The 22,479-nt window shown below is 41.1% G+C and overlaps 1 protein-coding gene and 1 long non-coding RNA gene across 3 annotated transcripts in view; one reads left to right on the top strand and one right to left on the bottom strand.

Moving 5' to 3' along the window:
* Nucleotides 1-14,890, bottom strand: part of LOC141571693 (uncharacterized) — a 29,754-nt gene extending 14,864 nt beyond the window's left edge. Inside the window, exons 1-2 of one of the 2 annotated variants that reach the window (XR_012496710.1) lie at nucleotides 14,794-14,890; nucleotides 8,098-8,160 (exon numbers count right to left, since the gene is read on the bottom strand). This is a non-coding gene — a long non-coding RNA (uncharacterized LOC141571693). Of the gene's footprint in view, nucleotides 1-8,097; nucleotides 8,161-9,552; nucleotides 9,646-14,793 lie in introns of those variants that run through there. The other variant, XR_012496709.1, reaches the window with a different exon arrangement.
* Nucleotides 14,891-16,462: 1,572 nt separating this feature from the next.
* SEC63 (SEC63 homolog, protein translocation regulator) overlaps nucleotides 16,463-22,479 on the top strand; it is a 58,079-nt gene continuing 52,062 nt past the window's right edge. The window contains exon 1 of the mRNA XM_019735010.2: nucleotides 16,463-16,773. Within this exon, the coding sequence (XP_019590569.2) occupies nucleotides 16,650-16,773 (124 nt within the window). The 5' untranslated portion in view covers nucleotides 16,463-16,649. The remainder of the gene's footprint in view (nucleotides 16,774-22,479) is intronic.

The following is a 22,479-nucleotide window of genomic DNA, read 5'->3' as shown; positions in this document are numbered from 1 at the left end:
ATGGTTCATTGTTCTCATCGGATGCTCAAAGATGGATATGACTCAGGAAGTTCATCTTGTAAACTTTGAAAGGAGTGTAGTTGGGGTGCCCACACACGAGATATGACAGGCCTGTCGTGGTTCTTTTTGCCACAAAGCATCCATTTTTGGAGTTGGAATTAGAAAATTAAAACAACTAACATTTCTTGAGAACTTAACGTGTGGCTGATAGTCTTAGCTCCCACATTTAAAAGAAAAAACATAATGCTAAAAATAGCAGGGATTTATTGAGAGTTCACCAAGCTAAGTAGTTTAACTTTATTACTGTATCTCTAATTTTACAATGACCTTATGCTTAGAAATTATTTCCATTTTATAAAAATAAAACATTACATTGTCCAAGTTTATGCAGCTAATCATGGGACTGAAATTCAAATGCAGATCTATTTAGACTCCACTCTCCAATAAGAAAGACAATAATACAAAATTCCTGCCTTCGATGGCTTCCATGAAGGAAGACAGAGCTGCATACCATCTGTGGGGCCCTGGCTCCATCTCTGGAGGGAGACCTGGGGACCCCCACAGAAAGAGGAAAGAATGTCTGCACTAAGTCTTAAAAGGCAATAAAGACCTGGCGAGGCAGAGGTGGAATTCCAAGTAAGGAAACAGTACAGCTATGGGATGGAAGGTGAGAAAGGGGCTGATGGAAACTTCCAGAGCTGGTGGTACAAGTCTGATGCTCAGGAATAATAAAGCTTTGCCAGCTCTTGGGGCAATGGAACAGAGATTAATCATCTCTAGCCTTCCAAAGAAGAAATTTCAAAAGTGAATTCAAAATAAATAAACTGAACCTTCTCATCACAGTTATAAACATGTGTGCTTCAAAGGACACCATCAAAAAAGTGAAAAGACAACCCACAGAATAAGAGAAAATATTTGTAAGTCACATATCTAATATGGGACTTTTACCAGAGTTAAATAAAAAACTTTTACAATTCAACAGTAAAAAAACAAATAACACAATTGTAAAAAACAAAAACAACAAACAAACAAACAAAAAAACCGGGCAAAGGATTTGCATAGCCATGTCTCCAAAGAGGCCATACAAATGGCCAATAAGCATATGACTAGATGATCAAGGTCATTAGTCTTTATGGACATGCAAATCAAAGCCACAATTAGATACCACTTCATGCCCACAAGGATGGCTAAAATAAAAAAAGACAGATAGTAACAAATGTGGATGAGGGTGCGAAGCAATTGTGACCCTCATACAATTCTGGTAGGATTGTAAGTGGAGCAGCCACTTTGGAAAACAGTCTGGCAATTCCTCAAAATGTTAAACATAGAGTTACTATATGACCTAGCAATTCCACTCCTAGGTACATACCCGAGAGAACTCCAAACATTCATCCACACAAAAACCTGTACATGAGTGCTCATAGCAGCATTATATAGTCAAATGGTAGAAATAGCCCATGCGTGTGCCAAATGATGATTGGATAAACAACATGTGGAATGTCCATGTGCTGGAATATTATTCAGCCATTAAAAAGAATAAAGTACTGCTACATGCTGCTACATGGATGGACCTTGAATTGAAAGAGGCTAGTCACAAAAGACTACATGTTACCTGATTCTATGTTTATGAAATATCCGTCAAAGGCCATTTATAGAGACAGAAAGTAGGTCAGTGGCTGCCACAGGCTCAAGGGAGATGGGGGAGAATGAAGAGTGATTGCTACTGGGTGGAGAGTTTCTTTTGGGCTGATGAAATGTTCTGAGATTAGATAGTGGTGATGGTTGCACAACTCTGTGAATATATTAAAACCACTGAATTGTTCCAATTATCCCCTCTTCTGTATCTTCAATTCCACTCTCTCCAGACTCCTTCCTTCTCTTCCCCATTGGTCTCCATTCCCTAACTCTCCCAGACACTGACACAGCCTCACACACACTCTCCAGGAATTAGGGAGGAGTCATCCGGAGGAATTCACATTCCTCTTAGCTAACACAGGGAAGAGGCAATTACACCTCAATAAAGCTGTTGTGGGGAGAACATTCCGGAAGCAGGGTTGGCCTATGCATGGAGCTGTATCAGCACAGGCAAAGTGAGGGACGGCCCTTAGGTAACAATAACAATTGTAACAGCTAACTTCATTCACTTAACAAATATTTACTGAGCACCTACTATGGTCTAGATACAGAGAAACAAGACAGACAAAATCTGTCTTCATAGTGATTCTAATCGGAGAGAAAACAGTAAGCCATTAAGTCAATATGATATCAGGTAATGTCAAGTGTTACTCAGAAAAATAAAGAAGGTCAAGGAAAGAAAGGGATGGGGGAGGGAGGCACTGTTCTAGATAGAGGCCTGGGAAGGCCTTTAGGAGGTGACATTTGCATAGAGACCTGAACAAAGTGAATTTTGTTGAGTATTTCTCCTGTGCAAGCACTGAGCTGATAACTTCATAAGTGCATATTGTTTAATCCTCTCAATAACCTATGAGGTAGATGTTACTATTATCCCCATTTTCCTGATGAGAAAATTGTAGAGAGCGATGGAGCTAGTATTCAAACTTTTATAGCACTTTATAACGGTTCAAAGCTTTTTCATGCAAATAGAATAACATATGCAGAAGTGCTTTGTGGATGATAGTGTTATGCAAATGTAAGTAATTATAACTATTTTAATGGAAATCTCCTTTGACTTGCGTGGCATCCCTGTGAAGGAGAGAAGGTGTGTAATATTATATCATTCTGTAGACAAAAACAAACACACACAACTGTGAAGTGCAAAGTAAAGTGACTTGCCCAAAGTCACAAAGTTAGTTAATGGCATATTCAGAACTAGTATCCATGTTTTTAAAGTTTTGTACTTTTATCTCTTGGGATGATAAATTCTGCAAAGCATTTTTCTTGCCAAACATATTTATAACTACATTAATTATTAGAGTTATAAACAGGTTAGCATTCATTAATAAATGTTCCAATTATCCCCTCTTCTGTATCGTCAATTCCACTCTCTCCACAGACTCCTTCCTTCTCTTCCCCATTGTTCTCCATTCCCTAACTCTCCCAGACACTGACACAGCCTCACACACACTCTCCAGGAATTAGGGAGGAGTCATCCGGAGGAATTCACATTCCTCTTAGCTAACACAGGGAAGAGGCAATTACACCTCAATAAAGCTGTTGTGGGGAGAACATTCCGGAAGCAGGGTTGGCCTATGCATGGAGCTGTATCAGAACAGGCAAAGTGAGGGACGGCCCTTAGGTAACAATAACAATTGTAACAGCTAACTTCATTCACTTAACAAATATTTACTGAGCACCTACTGTGGTCTAGATACAGAGAAACAAGACAGACAAAATCTGTCTTCATACTGATTCTAATCGGAGAGAAAACAGTAAGCCATTAAGTCAATATGATATCAGGTAATGTCAAGTGTTACTCAGAAAAATAAAGAAGGTCAAGGAAAGAAAGGGATGGGGGAGGGAGGCACTGTTCTAGATAGAGGCCTGGGAAGGCCTTTAGGAGGTGACATTTGCATAGAGACCTGAACAAAGTGAATTTTGTTGAGTATTTCTCCTGTGCAAGCACTGAGCTGATAACTTCATAAGTGCATATTGTTTAATCCTCTCAATAACCTATGAGGTAGATGTTACTATTATCCCCATTTTCCTGATGAAAAAATTGTAGAGAGCAATGGAGCTAGTATTCAAACTTTTATAGCACTTTATAACGGTTCAAAGCTTTTTCATGCAAATAGAATAACATATGCAGAAGTGCTTTGTGGATGATAGTGTTATGCAAATGTAAGTAATTATAACTATTTTAATGGAAATCTCCTTTGACTTGCGTGGCATCCCTGTGAAGGAGAGAAGGTGTGTAATATTATATCATTCTGTAGACAAAAACAAACACACACAACTGTGAAGTGCAAAGTAAAGTGACTTGCCCAAAGTCACAAAGTTAGTTAATGGCATATTCAGAACTAGTATCCATGTTTTTAAAGTTTTGTACTTTTATCTCTCGGGATGATAAATTCTGCAAAGCATTTTTCTTGCCAAACATATTTATAACTACATTAATTATTAGAGTTATAAACAGGTTAGCATTCATTAATAAATGTTCCAATTATCCCCTCTTCTGTATCGTCAATTCCACTCTCTCCAGACTCCTTCCTTCTCTTCCCCATTGTTCTCCATTCCCTGACTCTCCCAGACACTGACACACCCTCACACACACTCTCCAGGAATTAGGGAGGAGTCATCCGGAGGAATTCACATTCCTCTTAGCTAACACAGGGAAGAGGTATTTATCCTCTTAGAATGAGACCTGATCATTGGTAATCAAGACAGAGTGCAGTTCCTAGGAGAACTATGGATTTCCTAAAGATTCAAACCTGCCTCATGCCAGTTAGGAGGCCTTCATCTGACACCTGCAGGTGAGGGGTGGGTCACAGCAGCGAGGACACTGTATGTGCCACAGTTAATATGATAGCTCAAGAGCTGCTCACCTGTTCTTACATTCATTCACATAGAGCTCTCTGTCACCGAGGCTGTCCCCATCACTAGTGTTGGAACCCATATCTGAAGGCACTGGCAACCTGAACAAATGAACCTGAAATTAATTTTTTCTCCCATTTGCCTTTTTTTATCCTCCTCACCCCCTGTCCGTTATAGTAATGATATAGTCATAGAATTTGCCTATTTTTCTTTTAAAGAACTTTTATTTATTTAAATGTGTTTTCCCAGGACCCATCAGCTCCAAGTCAAGTAGTTGTTTCAATCTAGTCGTGGAGCAGCTCACAGTGGCCCATGTGGGGATCGAATCGGCAACCTTGTTGTTAAGAGCACTGCGCTCTAACCGGCCACCCCGAAGTCTAGATTCTTTATTCTGATCTTCAAAGCCCTTTACAAACTGGCTCCATCATCATCATCTTTATCCCATGACTGGGTGACTTAGCTGGGCCAGAGCTGAGACTCAGATACTCTAGGAGAGGGGAGCCTGGTGACCCCCTCTCCACCTGGAGCTACTTGTATTCACTGATACGCAGCAGAACTGAGGGGCCTCTCGGCAAAGTACTTGAACCCTGTCCACAGTTGGGGTTAAGAGATATACAGACATGTCTGATTGACTGAGGGCCCCAGGGGGAGCCAGGTTTCCAGGAGAACACATTGGTAAGTAAGAGGAGTCTGATGCAGGGAGTAGGATAGGAGTGGATGCAGAGAGAAACATCTGTGCATTGGAGTTAGACCGCCTGGATCCCAAACTCCCCCTGCTGCTTACTGCCTATGTGACCCTGGGCCTATTTCTTCATCTCTCTAAGCTTCCTCATGTGGAAAAATGGGTGCAGTTCTAGTACCTACTTCCCAGGGCTGTTTGAGGATGCAGTGAGCTGATGTATGTAGAGTGCTCAGCAAATAGTCCTGTTATCAGCAATAAGGTTTTGGCATCAATGAGCTGGTAGTGAGCAGTCCTGGAGAGGGGACGTGTCGACCCTGGAAATTCCACTTCATTTGTGTGCTCTGGGGAGAGAATGCCTGTCTGTGTGAACTGAAGGTTCTGTGATCCCGCGGCACTCCAGAATCCTTTCTGTGAACTTCTCCACTGTTTCCTCTTTCTCCAGCCCAACTTCAGAGAACACTCTACTGCCATCATCAAATCCCGGACAAATGACATAGTAATACTCCTGTATATTCTTTTTGCAAGAGCAATGCCATTAATTTCAACAAGCAGATGTAAAGGCGCTAGCATTTAGGCAGTAGCAACAGTGGTGGTGAGGGCTGGGCAGTGGCCTCTCTGGGTTCTGTTGTAGCCTGAGCCTGCAGGGCTGTAACCTAATTAGCCATAGCAGAGAGCAATGAGCAAGTCCAAAATGGGCACACAAGAGAGCTCCCGGGTTACTTGCACAACTTCTGCACAAGGATGGATGTCCTGCAGCCTGCCAAGCCGGGCTGGTGAGCCATCAAGATTGGATGAATAAATAAATCTACACCTGGTGAAGCCCTAGATACTTGGACTATATTTATATAGCATAAATGAGTATATATGTGTGTGTGTATATAATCACGTGTATATATAATTAATCCTCATTTATTGAGGGCCTACTGTTGCTAGGTCCTGGGCTGAACACCTTTCATTAACTAAGCACACACACAGGAAGTTATTCCTATTTACAGATGAAATTAGTCATTTGCCTAAGGTCACATATGGTAGGTAGTAAGTAGTAGAGCCAGGTGTTGAATTTAAGCTGATTTGCAAGCCCAAGCTCTTACTTTCTATGCTCCTCTGCTCCTGGCCACGAACCCTCTAGCCATATCTTTCAGTACTATATTGTTATACACATTCTGTAGTTTATGTCAAGTCTATCTCATCAGTTTGGTCTACAATTCTTCCCAACTTTGTTTCCTCAAACACCTCCTCTTACGATGCTTAATAGGCTTTACAGCATCCTGCTACATGAGAGTCACAGTCCCCATTCCCTCCTATTTAGAGTATTTGCCATAGCAATATACTTTTATCGGCACAAGATTTGGGGGAAGATCTATAGCTCACTACACAAAGTGCCATCCATGGTCCAGCAGCATACATACCACTTGGAGCTTGTTAGAAACGTGGAGGCAGAACCCACCCCAGACTTAGTGAATCAGAACCTTCATTTTAATAAAATCCCCAGGGGATTTAATTGCACATTAAAGTTTGAGAGGCACTACTCTATAGCTTTGAGCAGACTCCCTGCAGCCACCAAGTTTTGGGGTATTTCCTCATCTAGCGAAGAGCTTTTGAAAGCGAATAGGCTGCTGGCCTCAGCAGATCAAGAGCCCTCAAGGTCACTTGATGAGACCTCACCTGTTTCAACACTTATGTTCCCAACACTTAAGCAGGATGTAGGTTTTCCTGGGGATGGGAAGCAGCTACAATGAGAAGAGACCGTGAAAGGAGTTGCAGGATGAAGAGGGACTTAACTTATATAAACGATTGTACTGGTTCTGAAATGTGGCTGCCAATTGGAATCACAGGGGGAGGTGGGGAGGAAAATTCTGATATAATTGGTATAGAGAGTGGCGTAGGCTGTGGACATTTTTTAAGTTTTTCAGGGGATTCCTACATGCAGCGAAGTTTGAGGACCACTGAACTATTGTGAATACCTTCTTGTTTCAGTTAATATAATCCTGGGATCTTCATTGGATTCAGAGATCATTTAAAACAGAGTTCTCATACTTCTTTGATTTTAATTAAGGCTCACCTGGGGTAATTGCTAGAAATGCAACAACCAGGCCCCATCTTCATCTCACTGCGTCAGAATCACCAAGGGACTGGGCGCTGTAAGTTTAACCAGCACCCAAGTGTTCTGCTCTTCCTAGAGGAGGTTTGGAAAATACTGCTTTCAAAGACCTGTGGGTTAGGAGCTCTAAAGTCTACAGCAGTTGCCTGCTTTTGTCACCTTCCTGTTTCTGGAAGGGCACCTGATCCTCACCCATCAGGAACTAAATGGTTTTAAAAGCACAGAAAAATGATCTTAGCATCCTTTTACAGCTTTCTGAAGGGAAATGTTTTCATACAAAATACCCAGACTGACTGTAATCTAAGGCCCAGGACAGCTGTTGGCACAGGGTCTCAAGTAAACGTAGGAGTAGTTCACTCTGCAAGGAGCACCAGAATGGCTGGAAGGAATCGGCCGGCAGACTGTCTCCTTTCATTCCTGACTCTGACCTGCTCAGGCACAAATTACATTCATGCACATCCAACCCGCACAATATACTTTGCTTCGGTTCACTCATTGGATGATACACAGTTAAGTTAGGAAGTGGGTATTCCTTGCACAAAAGGGTAACCTGATTTACAAAAATGATTCACGAGAACAGTGTGGCTCCCAGAGCAGCAGCATCAGGATCCCCTGGGAACTTAGGCGAAATGCAGATTTTCAGGCTGCCCTGCTCTGCCTGAAACAGAAACTCTGGGGCTGAGGCCCAACAACCTGCATTTTTACAATCTGAGTGATATTCCAGGTGATACTCCTGCAACTGAAGTTTGAGAACTACTGCACCAGAGTTCTTTAAATGAGTTTCCCACCTGATAATGCAAAGAATGTTCAAGAACACACTTACCTGTATGCTGACTGAGCACCCCGAAGCACCTTCAGAAAGCCTCCAGACTGCAGTTGAGTATATCTTTAATAAATAATTTTATATGTAAGAAAGTATAATTTATTTATATTTAATGTGATTAAATACACAGTGTAATATAGAAAAATATCACACAACATTGCACATGGGAGGATTAAGTACTGTTTTATGACACTTTTTTTTCAGTAACATACTGAGCAATAATGTAAAATATATCTCTTGCTATGACTAATGGTCAAAACAACTTGAAAAGCGCAGCTGTCTATGATACAAGGTTTGTTAGTAGTTCTTCTTATCCACGTGAACAGGGAATGACATGTAAATAGGCATACAGAAGGGCTACTTATAAGGATCAAATTAATAATCCCTGCTAAGGAAGAACATTCCTTACGTTCTAAAAAGGCTTTTTATTTCTGTGGCCCTGTCTCAGATTTAAGCAGTAAGCTTGATTCCCAGGTTGGTCAAATTCTCCCCACTCCCCCCGCACCTGTCCCGCCCGTGTGTCTGGGTTTTGGTAGAAGAGATGTAGGCACTTGGCAAATATCATTGAGACTAGATCATTATGTTAGGCCACTAGTGTGTAATACTATACCTAGCAACTGCAAGAGGCAATTAATTTAGTATTTACCAAATGTGGAAACAAATGAAGATCATCTAAATGGGAACAAACAGACTATTTATTCAGAGCTTGCTATAGTAAGAGATTCTGCCATACCATCATTTGTGTTTGGCAGAGACTCAAAGTCAGGCCAGGGAATGGGGAAGCGTTGGAGTGAAAAAAAAAAAAAAAGGAAGGGTTCAGGTGTGTTCCGAAAGTAGGTTGTTGGCAAGAGAAGCTAGAGGCAGGCTACTGAGGAGCAGAGCAGCCTGTTCGATTGGTTCAGGTAGGATATTTGGCTGGTTGACCCTGATCTGGAAGTGGGGAAAAGTTGGGAAGGTGGCAGTTGACTTAGTCCTAATGCTTTAGGCCGATTGCTAAAGAGGTTGGGTTTCAGCTTCCTCGATTGGTTGCTGTAAGGATTGTGGGTTAGAGTTCACTTGTCATGTAGGTCTGGCCATTATCTCACTACGTAGCAAAGCAAGGCAACAACTTACCCTGTAGGGCAAGTTTATTCATTTATTTAACACTAATGGTCTCTTGCCAACTTTTCCAGAAATTAAAATGAGGGTTGAATCTAATCAGCTATAGGTCAAATCTTCCCGCCTTTGATCTGATTAGTAAGTGTTGGTGGGAATGGCCCATACGAATATGCTTTCAGTGGATGGGAAATACCCAGCGATGCTGAAATGACTTGGCTGGTTATCAGTCAGCCTAGAGGATGGCTACTCTGAGTCTGGGCTAATCTGAGGGAGCCATAAGAACTGGGGACCCCATTGTGACCACAGCTACTTAGCCCTCTGCAGTCCAGCAACAAAGCCCCCAACCCAGCTGCTTACCTGGGTCCAGGCTGCCGTGGATGCTTTCACGTGCTTCTGAAGTTACTTAGCTCGTCTCCACTGTGAGTGGGATTGCTGCAACCTCAATAGCTCAGAGAGGTCAGATGTCTACTGTTCTCCTTTTTCCATCAAGGATCTTAGCCAGATGCTAACTATGGTACATGAAGTACTGGCTAGAGGACCTCACCATTTAACTACCCAGTTACGGTGGACCATTGACAGCCTTAGTGACATCTGCACCCTCCCAAAGTTTGGGAATCTCCCACCACCTGGGGCAGTACCGTCATCTCACTATAGAAGGGAAAGTACTAAATACTTTCCAAGCCTCCCCTGCAACTAGGCCATGGCTGTGACACAAGCTCCACCACTGGACATACCTATAGAAGCCTTAACCTTCCTCTATGTGCAAATGCAAAAATCCCGTAACATACTCTATTTCCCATTATCTACACCCTGTGATGTTTTATAGTGTGAACCAGGAAAAATGGGGCGAAACAAGGGGAAGAGGGAAAGAGGAAAAAAGATTCAGTGAAACTTTTGTTAAACATTAATAGAAGATTTTGACCAGTTTTTTGTCAAGTTGAAGCAGAAAATCTGGTTCCTGAGATTGTAACAGTTACTGTGAATTTACCTAGAACCTATGGTAAGGGGATAGAGCATACAGAATGTCACAAGTTTAAAAACAATTACAAAATGATACATAAGAAGCTCCATATGACACAGTATAAATTGAATATTCACTCATTCAACAAATAATTTCGTGTGTGTCTTCTCTATGCCAGACACTATTCTAGGTACCTGGGGTACGACAATAAACAAAGCAAGACTCTAATTTTGTGGAGTTTCATTCTAGTGAGGGGAGAAATTCAATAAATAAACAAATGAATACACACTCTATCACCTAGTGATACATGCTCTGAAGAAAAATAAAAGCAAATAAGGAGATAGAAAATGAAGGAGGATGCTATAAGGAGATCAGGAAAGGCCTCTCTGAAGAACTCATATTTGAAAAGAGACCTAGATAAAGAGAAGAGTAGCACAGGGAGAATTGGGGGAAGAGTACTCCAGGCAGAGCGATTCCTGGGCTAAGATCCCAAGAACAGTAAGGAGGCCAGTGTGGCTGGCGTGAGCTAATGAGGGGGCAGTGGGAGCAGTGGACTCAAAAGGGGGGTGGGGGAGTGGGGAAGATGACTTAGGACCTTGTCGACCTAAACCTTTGGCTTCTACTCTGAGTGAGACAGGAAGACTTTGGAGGACTTTGGCCAAAGTTACATGATCTTTTAGGCTTTAGAGGATCACACACATACACACGCACACACATGCACACACACGTGAAATCTGAATAAGGTCTATAGATTATCAATGTCAATTGTGTCAATTTCCTGATTTTGATATTCTACCACTATAGTTATGTAAGATGTTACCATCAGAGGAGACCGAGTGAAGGGTATATAGGTCCCCTCTCTACTGTCTCTGCAACTTCCTGTAAATCTATAATTATTTCAAAACTGAAAGTAAAAAGGAGAAGAAGTAAAAAGGATCCCATGCTTCTGTGTAGAGAACAGATGTGGGGCAGGACAGAGGTGGGAAAGCAGGATTGGAAGAGAGAGTGGGACACGATGTGAAATATAAGAGCCAGCAAAGTGCGGTAAGGTATATCAAAGAAGTCTTTTTGGGGAACATAACTTTTGTATTAGATCTTAAGATTTGGTTGATATCCAAGAGTGGAAACTGTATTCTGGGTAAAGAGGAAAAAAGAAAACAATAGACATGGTGACCGAATCCACCCTGTTGTTTCCTGTAAGACCATACTTCAATCATGCTAGTTAAAATCATTTGTCTCTCTCTCTCTGTATCCAAAGGAGATTGCAATGTCTTCCACTCATGTAGTCCTTTAATAAAGCTCTCTTGAAAGAAAATGTGGCTAGTATGTAGCCCGTAACCTGGAAGCTGGACTTAAAAGTATTTTCCCACCTGTTATTCCCACTCACAGCCAGACTGGACTTCATGCTATTCTCCAAATGTGCTCTGAGCTGATTCCACCTGGGTTTTTCCCTTTAATTTCTATTTGAGTTTCAAGGCCAAGCTCAATTGCCACCTCTTCCTTGAAGCCTTCTGATTCTTTCTGCCAAAAGAAATGACCCTTTTCTATGAACTTGTCAAATAATTACATCTGTACACCTCTTATTCCATTGATCAGTTCCTTCCTTGGGTTTTATCACTTATTGAAATAGTATGTTCTCATTAGATGGTAGGCGAGTTTCTGGAAGTCAGAGACCATGTCTTAAACATCCGTGTACTGCCCACACTGGCTAATAGTGTGTGTGAGCTCAACGAGCGCTAAGTGTTGAATGACTGAATTTCTTCTTTATAATAATCCATATATTTGGAGGTTAGGAGGTACATTCATTCTGGAGTTAGGGTGATATTTTTATGTGAAATTACATGAAGTAACATGAAGTTACTTCATGTCTAGTTGCTATCACTTCCAGGAATACCTTCCAACTCTGCTCCCCTGGGGCAAACTCACCCAGTATTGAAACATGAAAGAGTGATACATCTTGAGTCACAATGTGAATATATCTCACTAGGTCTGGCACCTGAAGAGAAACGTTGCTTGAAATGTATTGAGTCAGAAACTAGTCTGTGGAAAAGTCTTCCACTCATTAGATGTTAAAATTGTAAGTAGAGTATTTGGTTCTCATTAAGCCTTGTTGAAAAGAAAAACCTCTCTTTGTAGGAATATACTCAATAGGCAGTGTATACAATTATAAATGTACCATATTTTTAAAAAAATTCTGATGGAAATCATGCAAAATAGAATTTATCAGAATTCCTTTTGTAGAACACAAACTTATAGCAATTACAATTATTATAAATAGTAATTTTTTTTTAGAGCAGATTTAGGTTCACAGCAAAATGGAATGGAAGGTACAGAGATGCCCATATACTCTCTGCCCTCACTCATGCACCGCCTCCCCCATTATCCACTTTCCCCATCAGTGTTACATTTGTTACAACTGACGATGAGCCTACATTGATGCATCATTATCACCCAAAACCCATAATAAATATTAACTTTTGTACCTAATTTTATAATCATAATTTTATATTCCTTTTCTTAATTAGGGCCCCTCAATATTCTAAGCTTCAGGACCCAGAAATATTTGCTTTTCAACATGATGATTTATGTTTTTCCTGAAGTTCTAATCTCTATTGGGAATCTATTTTCTTCTTACTCAAATATATACCTTTGAAATTGCCCAGTGTGAACTCTTCTGTTTACTTATGACAACTCCTCCAGGTTATATTTCAGTCTGGTTAGGAAATTTATTAAGTGCTGTTTTATGATTTATTGTGCAATGTCAATCATTTTTTCACTAAGCGATTTAGATATACATGTTGGTGATGTATAAAATTATTTCATGAAGAAATGACCTGAGTTTGTTGATACCTTGTTGACAACTGGCTTTTCATACAATAAATTCTCGGTTTTTCAATCACAAAAGTAGGGATAGAATAAGTACAATATGTATTGACAAATCCAACATACTCATGAAAATAGAGGAGCCAAAATATAAACCTGCTCCCAATGCTAAAGGAAAATCACAGCCCTCAACTTTTAAAATTGTTTTCATGGTTTCAGAGTTGAGCATAAACGAGTCCTAATGTATTTCCAACCCATACCTCCCTTCACATTTTTTTTCAAGCGTGAGATTGGGGTTTCATTGGGTGCTAAGGGCTTTAGGGGGTTGGGGAATGAAAGGATTGCAGTGGTTGAGGACCTTTTACCTAGTCACGGTTCCCACATCTAGGTCATGATTTGAAATTTCAACTGAAATAATGTCGTGGAAGTTTTTTGTCAATCATAAATGTTGTACACATGTCACTCTGTTGATGTCACTGTTGCTATTATGATGGGGGTAAATTTTCATTTCCATTAAAAACAAATAAAAAAGAATTGGTTAATTTGTATCAGAAGAGATTTAGCTCTTAATGGAAGAAAATCCTGACCGAAACTAAGTGATAAGGAATTTAACATTAAAGATAATTTGCTAGGCTTTGGCAGTGAAGGTTATTGTAAGGTGAGAAGAGGAGGAAAAGACTGGAGATATTGTTGTACCTGAAAATAAGACCTACCCGGACCATCAGCTCTAATGAGTCTTTTAGAGCAAAACTTAATATAAGACCCGGTATTATATTATATTATATTTTATTATAAGACCGGGTCTTATATTAAGTTTTGCTCCAAAAAACACTTTGGAGCTGATGTCTTATTTGGCTAGGTCTTATTTTCGGGGAAACACGGTACCTACTTAATAATTTGGCCTTCTTCCATCTCTTTGAGACTAATTCCATTAAGCCAAAAATTAAATAATGTTGATTATGGCTACACAAATGTATTTTTGTATGTATAAATGTAAGTCAACACCAGTAGTACAAGGATGACTTGCAATGAAGGAAAGATTCATTCTAAGGAAAAAGCAAATTATTAAGAGGAACCTGAAATAGTCATACTTCCTATACTTGATAACTACCTAGTAATTAAAATAAAATTGATTAAAATATTCATTTACAGACACATACAGAGACAAGGCCTTTTAACATGTGCTATTAGAGTAAGAACAAAATGTGTTTGCAGCTTTGATTCTACCATATTCACTTACTATTAAATATTTCACTAATATGATCTCTTGAAAGAAACAATCTTTGTGTTAGCTTAAAAACATGACGAATGAGAAATTATGATTACTAATAATTAAAGGTATAATTCAATTTGCTTTGGAGAGTACTTGGATGATCTGAGTTTATCCATGTTCAGTAATGTTAAGTTCTAGGATAAAATGTGTTTTTATACCTTTGTAAATAGAAAATACATTTTTAAATCTTTAATCTGCTTTGGTAAAAACAATCATATTTTAGATTGGTCTGGAGGTTAGCAAATAAATGTGATTTGTTCAAAATGTTGTTTCATGGTTCAATGCTGTTCAAGCTACTCTTATACATGACCCCAAAGCTGCAGTGAAAAGATTACTCCTGTAGAAAAAAAGTCGGAAGTGGAATACTTATCCTCAATAATTTATATTGCCACAAGGTTATAGAACTGATGTGTTGTCTTTACACAAATGCTGAGGAAAACATATAATCAGAGAAATAAAAAATAACGGGTTCACCTTTATTGAAACCTGGGAAGACTTACTAATAAATTCAACATAAACAAAAGAAACGTCAGGATCTTACCCATATCCGCAGAGCCAATGTTCTGGCTAATTTGTTTCTGAAGCAAGGCAAATTGTTCTGGGCACTGACTTTATGGCATTGGCTGATCACAATGCTCTGCTCACTTCAAAGCCCGGTCCTCTTCCTTTCATTTTTCTGTTTTCTTTTCCTCCTCTAATGCAGTCTTTGAAAACTTTCTACAGAAAAAAAAAAAAAATCGAGGAGAAAAATGCAGAGAAAATGATTTTCTGAAATTTCCTTTCAAAACGGGTAGGTAGGACATTTGAAAGGGAAGAGAGAATTTGTGTCAACATAATCTATTATGAAGGAAAGCATCACTGATAATGATAACTACCAGCTTTGAGGACATGAAACAAAAGATGATATGCGACCAGATTTCTCTTCCAACAACAGAAAGCATATTGAAAGGAATTTAGTAAGTAGACTATGAAGTCTTAAAATGAGTTTTAAAAATTCAGTGTAATGTGTGGTATTTGCTTATGACATAGTTTTGTTTGGTTTTGTTTTTTGAAAAGCATTCTCACTATAATTCCCTTTAATCTTCACAACCACTCTGTGAGGTGGGTTGCGGGGTGCCTTTTCATCCACAGAAGGGAGATGGAGACGCTGGGATAGGCCCCAGCCAGGACTGCCACGGGACGGCGGGGTCATTCCTAGATCGGGACCAGCTCAGCTGACTACTGTCCCTGGATTCTCACAGCCAGCGCGGGGAGAGCCTCGCGCGAGAGACTGCGTCCCCAGTGGTCCCGCCTCCAAGCTCACATTCCTGCCCACGTCCTGCGGTGACCGCCAGCCGCTCTCAGGCAAACGTTAAGGTCCACGACGAGGTGGTGCTCGACGGCACTGGCTTTGTGGCATCAGAGTGATCTGGGTTTCAATCCCCAGACCTTCTCTTAAAGTGCGTGACTTTAGTCAGTCTCCGGAGCCTCAATTTCCTCCTCTGGAGAGCGGGGCATGCTTTGATTTATTCCAAGAGGCTTAGTAACGATTAAATGATATAAAGCAATAAAAGTGTTAGCCTACTGCCTGGGTCGAAGAAACGCTGTTGATCTGGCGGCTATAAATATTAGCTCTGCGATGGGTGGGTCACCATCTCTACCGACTTGGGGACTGTCCACGTGCAAAATGGGCGCAGTGTAGAGCTCAGTCTTTCAATAGCAAACATTACTTTGCAAACGATACTACAATAAAACCCTCCTCCCCTGCACCGCTCTACTCTGAATGACCCGTGTTTCCAAAAAATGGGGGCTGGAGGAGCGGATCCGGAACCTAAGGAACCATTATCGACCAGGGATATTAAAAAGGGAGAAGGCAGGACAGGGTGAGGTAGGATAGGAGAAGGGGAGGCAAGGGAGCTCTGCTCGGAAAAGCTGTGACCCCGGTCGCAGCCAGGTGACCGGCACGAGCCCATGGCCTTTGCTGGGACGAGGAACACGGACCTCAGTACCAGGAATGGGACCCTGGGTAAAGACGCACAGAAGGAAGGGGGAGGGACTCTGGGATTAGGGGCGGAACTACAGGAGCTCGAGGGGCGGGGCTGTGGCCTCGGGGGCGGGGCCAAGGGCGGGACCTCGCCGAGTTCCACGGCTGCGCGCGCCACGTCTCCCTTAGCTAGCGTGTGGGGGAGAAGGGATGGGGGGCGGTACCTTGCGGGAAAGAAACTGTCTCTTCTCGCGAGGGCTGGCGACGGCAGCGGTGGTGGCGGCGGCTTGCCGGTGAGAGTAGCGTGGGGGCGGGGAGGAGAGGCGGCGTCGGCGTCGGAGCTACGCCACACCGGGCCGGGGATCTGGGAGCCGGATCCCAGAGCGGGGTCGTGGTGGCGGCGGTGAGAAGAGGGAGGCGGAGGAGGGGGTGCCATGGCGGGGCAGCAGTTCCAGTACGATGACAGCGGGAACACCTTCTTCTACTTCCTCACCTCCTTCGTGGGGCTCATCGTGATCCCGGCCACATACTACCTCTGGCCCCGAGACCAGAATGCCGGTGAGTCCCGCTGGCAGCTGCCGGCGGACCCGCTCAGGCCCCGCCGGCCCCTCCGGGCCGCGCCTCGCCGCTTCAGCCCCGCTCGCCGTGTCCGGGGTGATACCGCCCGCGCGGCCGGGCCTCGCGTCCATGCGCCCGCCACTGGCGCTGCCCGGGCTCGGTGTTGCCCTCGGTGCCTCTCGGCTCCTCTCCACCGCCCTTCATTGTCCTGCTCTGGAGTTTCCCTTCTTTCCCCATTGTTCTGAATACTCTTTGCTGCCTCCACCTGCCTCTTTGTCTTCTCTGTCTCCGGTTTTAATGGGTATTTGTCTTTATGGAGGGAGCAGGATGGGATGGGGAGGATGGGAATTGGGAGCTGAGAAAAGAGTTGGCAAAGGAGGACGCGAAGGCACAAGTCGGAGTCCCCAAGCCACGATCGTCTTCCTCCCACACGCTGGCTTCCCTGCTGCAGCTGTCGTTACAGATGTTTTGGGCACCGTCTGAGCTGGATGGCATGTTTAGGATTCCAATTGAGCTCACCAGTCGCCCCTCCTCTCGGCCTTTTCCCCCGTTGCTCTTTCATTTCTTAACTCACTTGTCGTAGTTGGAAGCAATGCCGCTGTTCCCCTTACCAAAAATAGGCTTTTCTGTATTTCCTTTTCCTTGGCGTTTCCTGTTTATGGCGGAAAAAGTGCAACTAAGAAGGATTAAGTCTTGTAGGTAGTTCACCTTGTAGGTAGTTGTGAGGTAGCTGGTCCATTTGTGGTTAGTTCTAAATCTTCACCTTAAACATCGATTTCGAGCACAGAATGATATAGATTCTTGTGAAGGCATTTTTTGTTTAGGTAATGCTTGGATTCCATTTGTTGCACTCTCCTAGGACATACGGCAGGTGACAGTCTAAAAGCCAATGGAACTGCAAAGCCCTGATTGGTTATTTATGGAAGCACTAACAGTAACTTGTAGGTGTTGAGTATTAACTTTTGGGGAAAGCTTTCTATTTCACAAGAGCTATGCTAACTTGATTAAGTATCTTCCCTCATATTGGGTGTGGTGGAGGCCCCGGCTGTCTAGATTGTACTCCTGTACTGTACTTTGCAGGAAATTGGTAACAGTAAGCATTGAATCAGCTCAGAACTTAGGCTTTAAGACTGATTAATTTCTCTGTAAAATGCATGACTTACATAATGGAACTAAATTACATTGAATGTAGGATAAATAATAAAGGATGCCATCTTTTTGTACATTTAATAATAATAAAACTATCCATTAGGTGCAAAAATCTGCCTAAAGTTACCAGTTTTCTCATTCAGTGGATAGTCTATGAAAACTGGATTTTGGTCTGTTGTACCTTTTTTCCCTAAATTTGTTTAAATTGTCTGGGTTCTTTGGACAGTGGTTGTGTGTAAGTGATGAAGTCTTAATACTGTAATGGTTTCCCTCATCTGCAAAACCTAGGCCATTCTGGTAATTTTATTTCAAGTTAAAAGAGTGCACTTTCCAGTATAATAGTTTATTTTCACTTAACACCTATTTTTGTGTGCAGTTGGTTGTGTGGAAGACAAAAGGATTTTGGGAGAGTAAGTAGGTGTGGTTAGAATGTGTTTCAAAAAGCTGCCCTGATTTCACAAATTAGCATTTTAATCAACACTGGATTTTTGAAATTTGAAAGTCATATTTTCATGGTGGGCTTTGTATTATAAAATTTGCTTGATAACTTACTGGCAAGTCATACTTGAGTCCCTTCAGCATATAGTTGGTCTTTGAAAAAGTGGTAGGGAATTAATATTGACTATAAGTCACGGACTTCAAATGTTACTTTATTTAATCCTCTTAAAAATACAACTAAATTGGTACTGTTATTATCACCTTTATTCTTACATGAAGAACCTGGAATTTAGAGAGCTTAAGTAACTTTCCTGTGTGGTGGAGCCAGGTCTTTAGTTGTTTAGCTTCCAAGCCCTCTATTGTTTCCATTGCTAGATAGAAAGTTAAGTGTTGATCTGCCCCTTCTTCACATCTGGCTCTCTGCTTCAGACTTGGCTTAGTCAGTAAATGTGCGTATGTTGACGTATTGGTTTGGTCTTGCCCCAAACTGCATTATAAAAATTAAGGTGGATGCTTTAATGCTATTCTAATCATCATGACAGTTGGTGGACACCACTTGGATTTTTTTGTGGCTACAATAGTAACTTGAGTTGTTTCTTTAAAATTACAGTGGTATTAAAAGATGTTTTTATCATAATGCCTTTTTTCTAAAGTCCAGTTGCAGTGTCTTGAATAGTAAAGAGAAATCTTGACTTACAGGTTCACCCAAAGCTCTGGAAATAAGTTTTTTCAGATGTTTGCAGCCAAATAATTTGGTGACTTGTACTGACAGGAGGCTACGTACAAGTATGAACATAAGGTGCATGTATCTTTTTGAATTAGTGTTTTGGATTTCTTTTGATAAATACCCAGAAGTGGAATTGCTGGATCATATGGTAATTCAATTTTTAGTTTTTTGAGGAACCTCCATACTATTTTCCACAGTGGCTGCACCAATTTACAATTCCACCAACAGTGTACAAGGTTTCACTGTTCTCCACATCCTCGCCAATGCTTGTTTTATTGATAATAGTTGTTCTGACAGGTGTGAGGTGATATCTCATTGTGGTTTTGACTTACATTTCCCTGATGATTAGTGATGTTGGGCATCTTTGCATGTGTCTGCTGGCCATCTTTATGTCCTCTTTGGAGAAATACTTACGTCCATTTTTTGTGACCTCAGTTTTTCAAAACTTATTGACCTTAATCCTTGATTTACTTTTTCAAAACTGCCTGGTTTTGAAACCTGGATCTGCCGCTTACTGTGTGTGATCTTAGGCAAGTTATTTAACCCCTATGTGTTCTAGTTTACTCATCTGTAAAATAGAGCTGTAGTTATCTGTTTCCTAGAATTAAAGTGAGAAACAAATTGATACATGGAAAGTGTTAGAGCAGTGTCTGGCACATAGTAGGGCTGTTAGCTCCTACTGTTTTTGCTGGTTACATAGTCTTTCTGGAACAATCTGATCTGGAACTTAAGTACTCAGATTTTTTTTTTTTTATTGTTTGGAAGGATTAATGGAACTTTTAAAAAAAGTTACATTTCTTTATTCTTCTTTGCTTGCTCCCTCTCAAGTGGTGTACAAGTGATTCAGCTCTCTGACTTGGGACTGTGAGTAGGAGTCCACTTTTAGTGCTGAGTAGTAGAGTAAGAAAACTGAATTTGGAAAGTTAGATTTTAGTTTTAAGTTCCAGCCTAGTCCCTATTTAGCTATTTCTGAACTCTTAGCCTCATTTTCTAGGGGTAATAAGAATAACCCGCCCTACCTACTCAAGAAGTGATCATGATAAGCGAATAAGTAAATGCTTATAAACATGGCTTGCAAAATTGAATACACTGTAGAAATTGCTGCATTTAGCCCATATTTATAGAGCATTAACTTGGTGCTAGATGCTGCTTCTAGGTGATAGATCAGATTTTTAAGTGCATGTAGCTTTTTTATTAATAAGTTGTATATATACCCAGTGCAGAAGAGCACAAAGGAACAGAACAAAAATTGCTTGTAATTCCATCACCAAGGGTAATTCAACATTTTGGTCTATGCAATCCCCTACTTCCCCTGTGGGGATGACTTTAGACTTAGTCCCTCCTCTTGTGAGGGAAGGCCCCACGTCCCCTTCCAGTATGAGGGAGAATTGTGAGCCCCCTCATCCCAGCTTTGCTGCTCTTCAGGGAATGTTTACTGGCCTCACGGTGGGTAGTACTAAGTGCGCTCACAGTAGCACTTACTTATACTCATATACTATCCCAGTTTTATTGATGAAAACATGGAGCCCTCGGGGAGGCAACTAACTTGCCTAAAGCTAAATAGCTACCAGGTGGAAGATTGGGTGTTGGACCCAAATCTGTCTTATGCCAGAGCCGCTCTTGTTAGCCACTACTTGCCCTATACCGCCTCCTGTAATTAACACGTTATAATAAATATTAAAATGGCAAGTGCAAAGTGCTGTGGGAGCACAGAGGAAGGAGTGAATAATTCTGTTTGGGGATTTGGGTGTTTCATGCCAAGGAAGTAATTTGGGATAGGTCTTAAAAGGTAACGGGGAGAAGCACATTCTGGATGTAGGGGAAAGCAGGTGCAAAAGTGTGGGGAAGTTCAGCGAATGGTAAAAATGTAATGTGATTGGCACTTCAGAGCAAATCAGCCATTTTAGGAGTTATATACTTTATCTCGTACGTTAATTGGGTAAACAAGGGGTTTTTAAGTAGGGTAACAACATGGCCAGTTTTGCTTTTGTGGAGCATTGCGTGAAGAATGAGTTGGTGGAAGCGAGGTTGGAAGGTGATGGTGACTGGATGGGGGAAAAGATGGAGGAGGCCGTTTCAGTGGATGAGTCCATTTTAGAGTGTTAGTCCACTGAGAAGTCAGGATGCAGGGGAATGGACAGATTAGAAAGAGAATTCTAAGATAGCTTGGGCTTTTTATGGAATATAAGTACCATGGTGGGAAGGAGAGAGTGCAGTGCAGATTTTGAATTTTCATTCCTCTCTGTCTTTCCTTGCTTTACTTGTATTTCCCTTTCTCTTAAAAGCTGTTTGGTGATTGGCCCAATAGTAACCTATTAACATTTATCAGTTTTGAGGATTGAGTGCAGGGCAAAGGATGGGGATAAACATTTTTATTTGAAGTGAATTGTTGGTCTGTCTAGTGATTTAATCTATCTAGGTGATTTCCAATTGCAGTGGAATTGATTACCTCAGTCTCTTGGTGAGTGGATTTTTTGAGTGTTGTGTTTTTTTAATAGAAAAAACTAGCTAGTATTAGCTTCGTGTTCAAAGCATATTTTATGAATGTGCATATTCAGTTTAGAGCATATCGTCTTCCTAAGACTTTAGATCTTGAAGGAGTATTAGAAATCTGCAAAGTTTTAGTCGTTTTGAAATAAAGTTCTATCCTGACAGAAAAGGGTATCAGACGTGTAGCATAGACACACATAAGTGCTCCACAGGAGAGGAAACCAATTGGGGACTTGGCAGTATGAATTATAATGCAACATTTAGGCTTTATAGGTATAGTGACAAACAGTGGCTTAGTAAATGCATTATGTAAAATTGTTTTTATTTGAAGGTCACATTATATACTTGTTTGATCTTGAAGAAAAACAAAGATAGGCTTATTTTCATTTTCTCAGATGTTTGTTCTCTTAATCGTACTTTTTATTCAGACATAAAGAAGGTCATAACAAATACATCCATATTGTACTCAGACTTCCTTTTTAAAAATGTTTATTACCAGACTTTGTTGATAAGAAATGTTATCTCACCATCTCATTGTGTTTTTGAAAGGTGTTGTGGTTCATTCTCTTAAAAAGGTGTTCCTTATATTTTGGAATTGTGTTTGTGGCAGTGTGGATGGAGGAATTTTTTCATACAGATTCCAGATCTTTTTGGCTTTAGATTTTTCTGTTTGGTACATCTAGTAGTTAAATCTAATAGATTGAGCATTTCAGTGTTTGCCTGTACTAGGAGCAGCAGACAATACAAGATGGATGCAATATAGTCCTGTTTTGATAAGGGTTTTTAATCTGGGTGGAGTGGAAGGATTATGATTAGACAAATACACAAATTATTATATTTGGAGCACAACAGAATGTGTAGTCATTACTTTTTTAGAAAGGAGCTATACAAATGTTAAAAAT

The sequence above is a fragment of the Rhinolophus sinicus genome, linkage group LG05 (assembly GCF_036562045.2).
Source record: "Rhinolophus sinicus isolate RSC01 linkage group LG05, ASM3656204v1, whole genome shotgun sequence".
NCBI lineage: Eukaryota > Metazoa > Chordata > Mammalia > Chiroptera > Rhinolophidae > Rhinolophus > Rhinolophus sinicus.
Note: the sequence above shows the minus strand (reverse complement) of the source record. Positions and strands in the feature narration are given on the sequence as shown.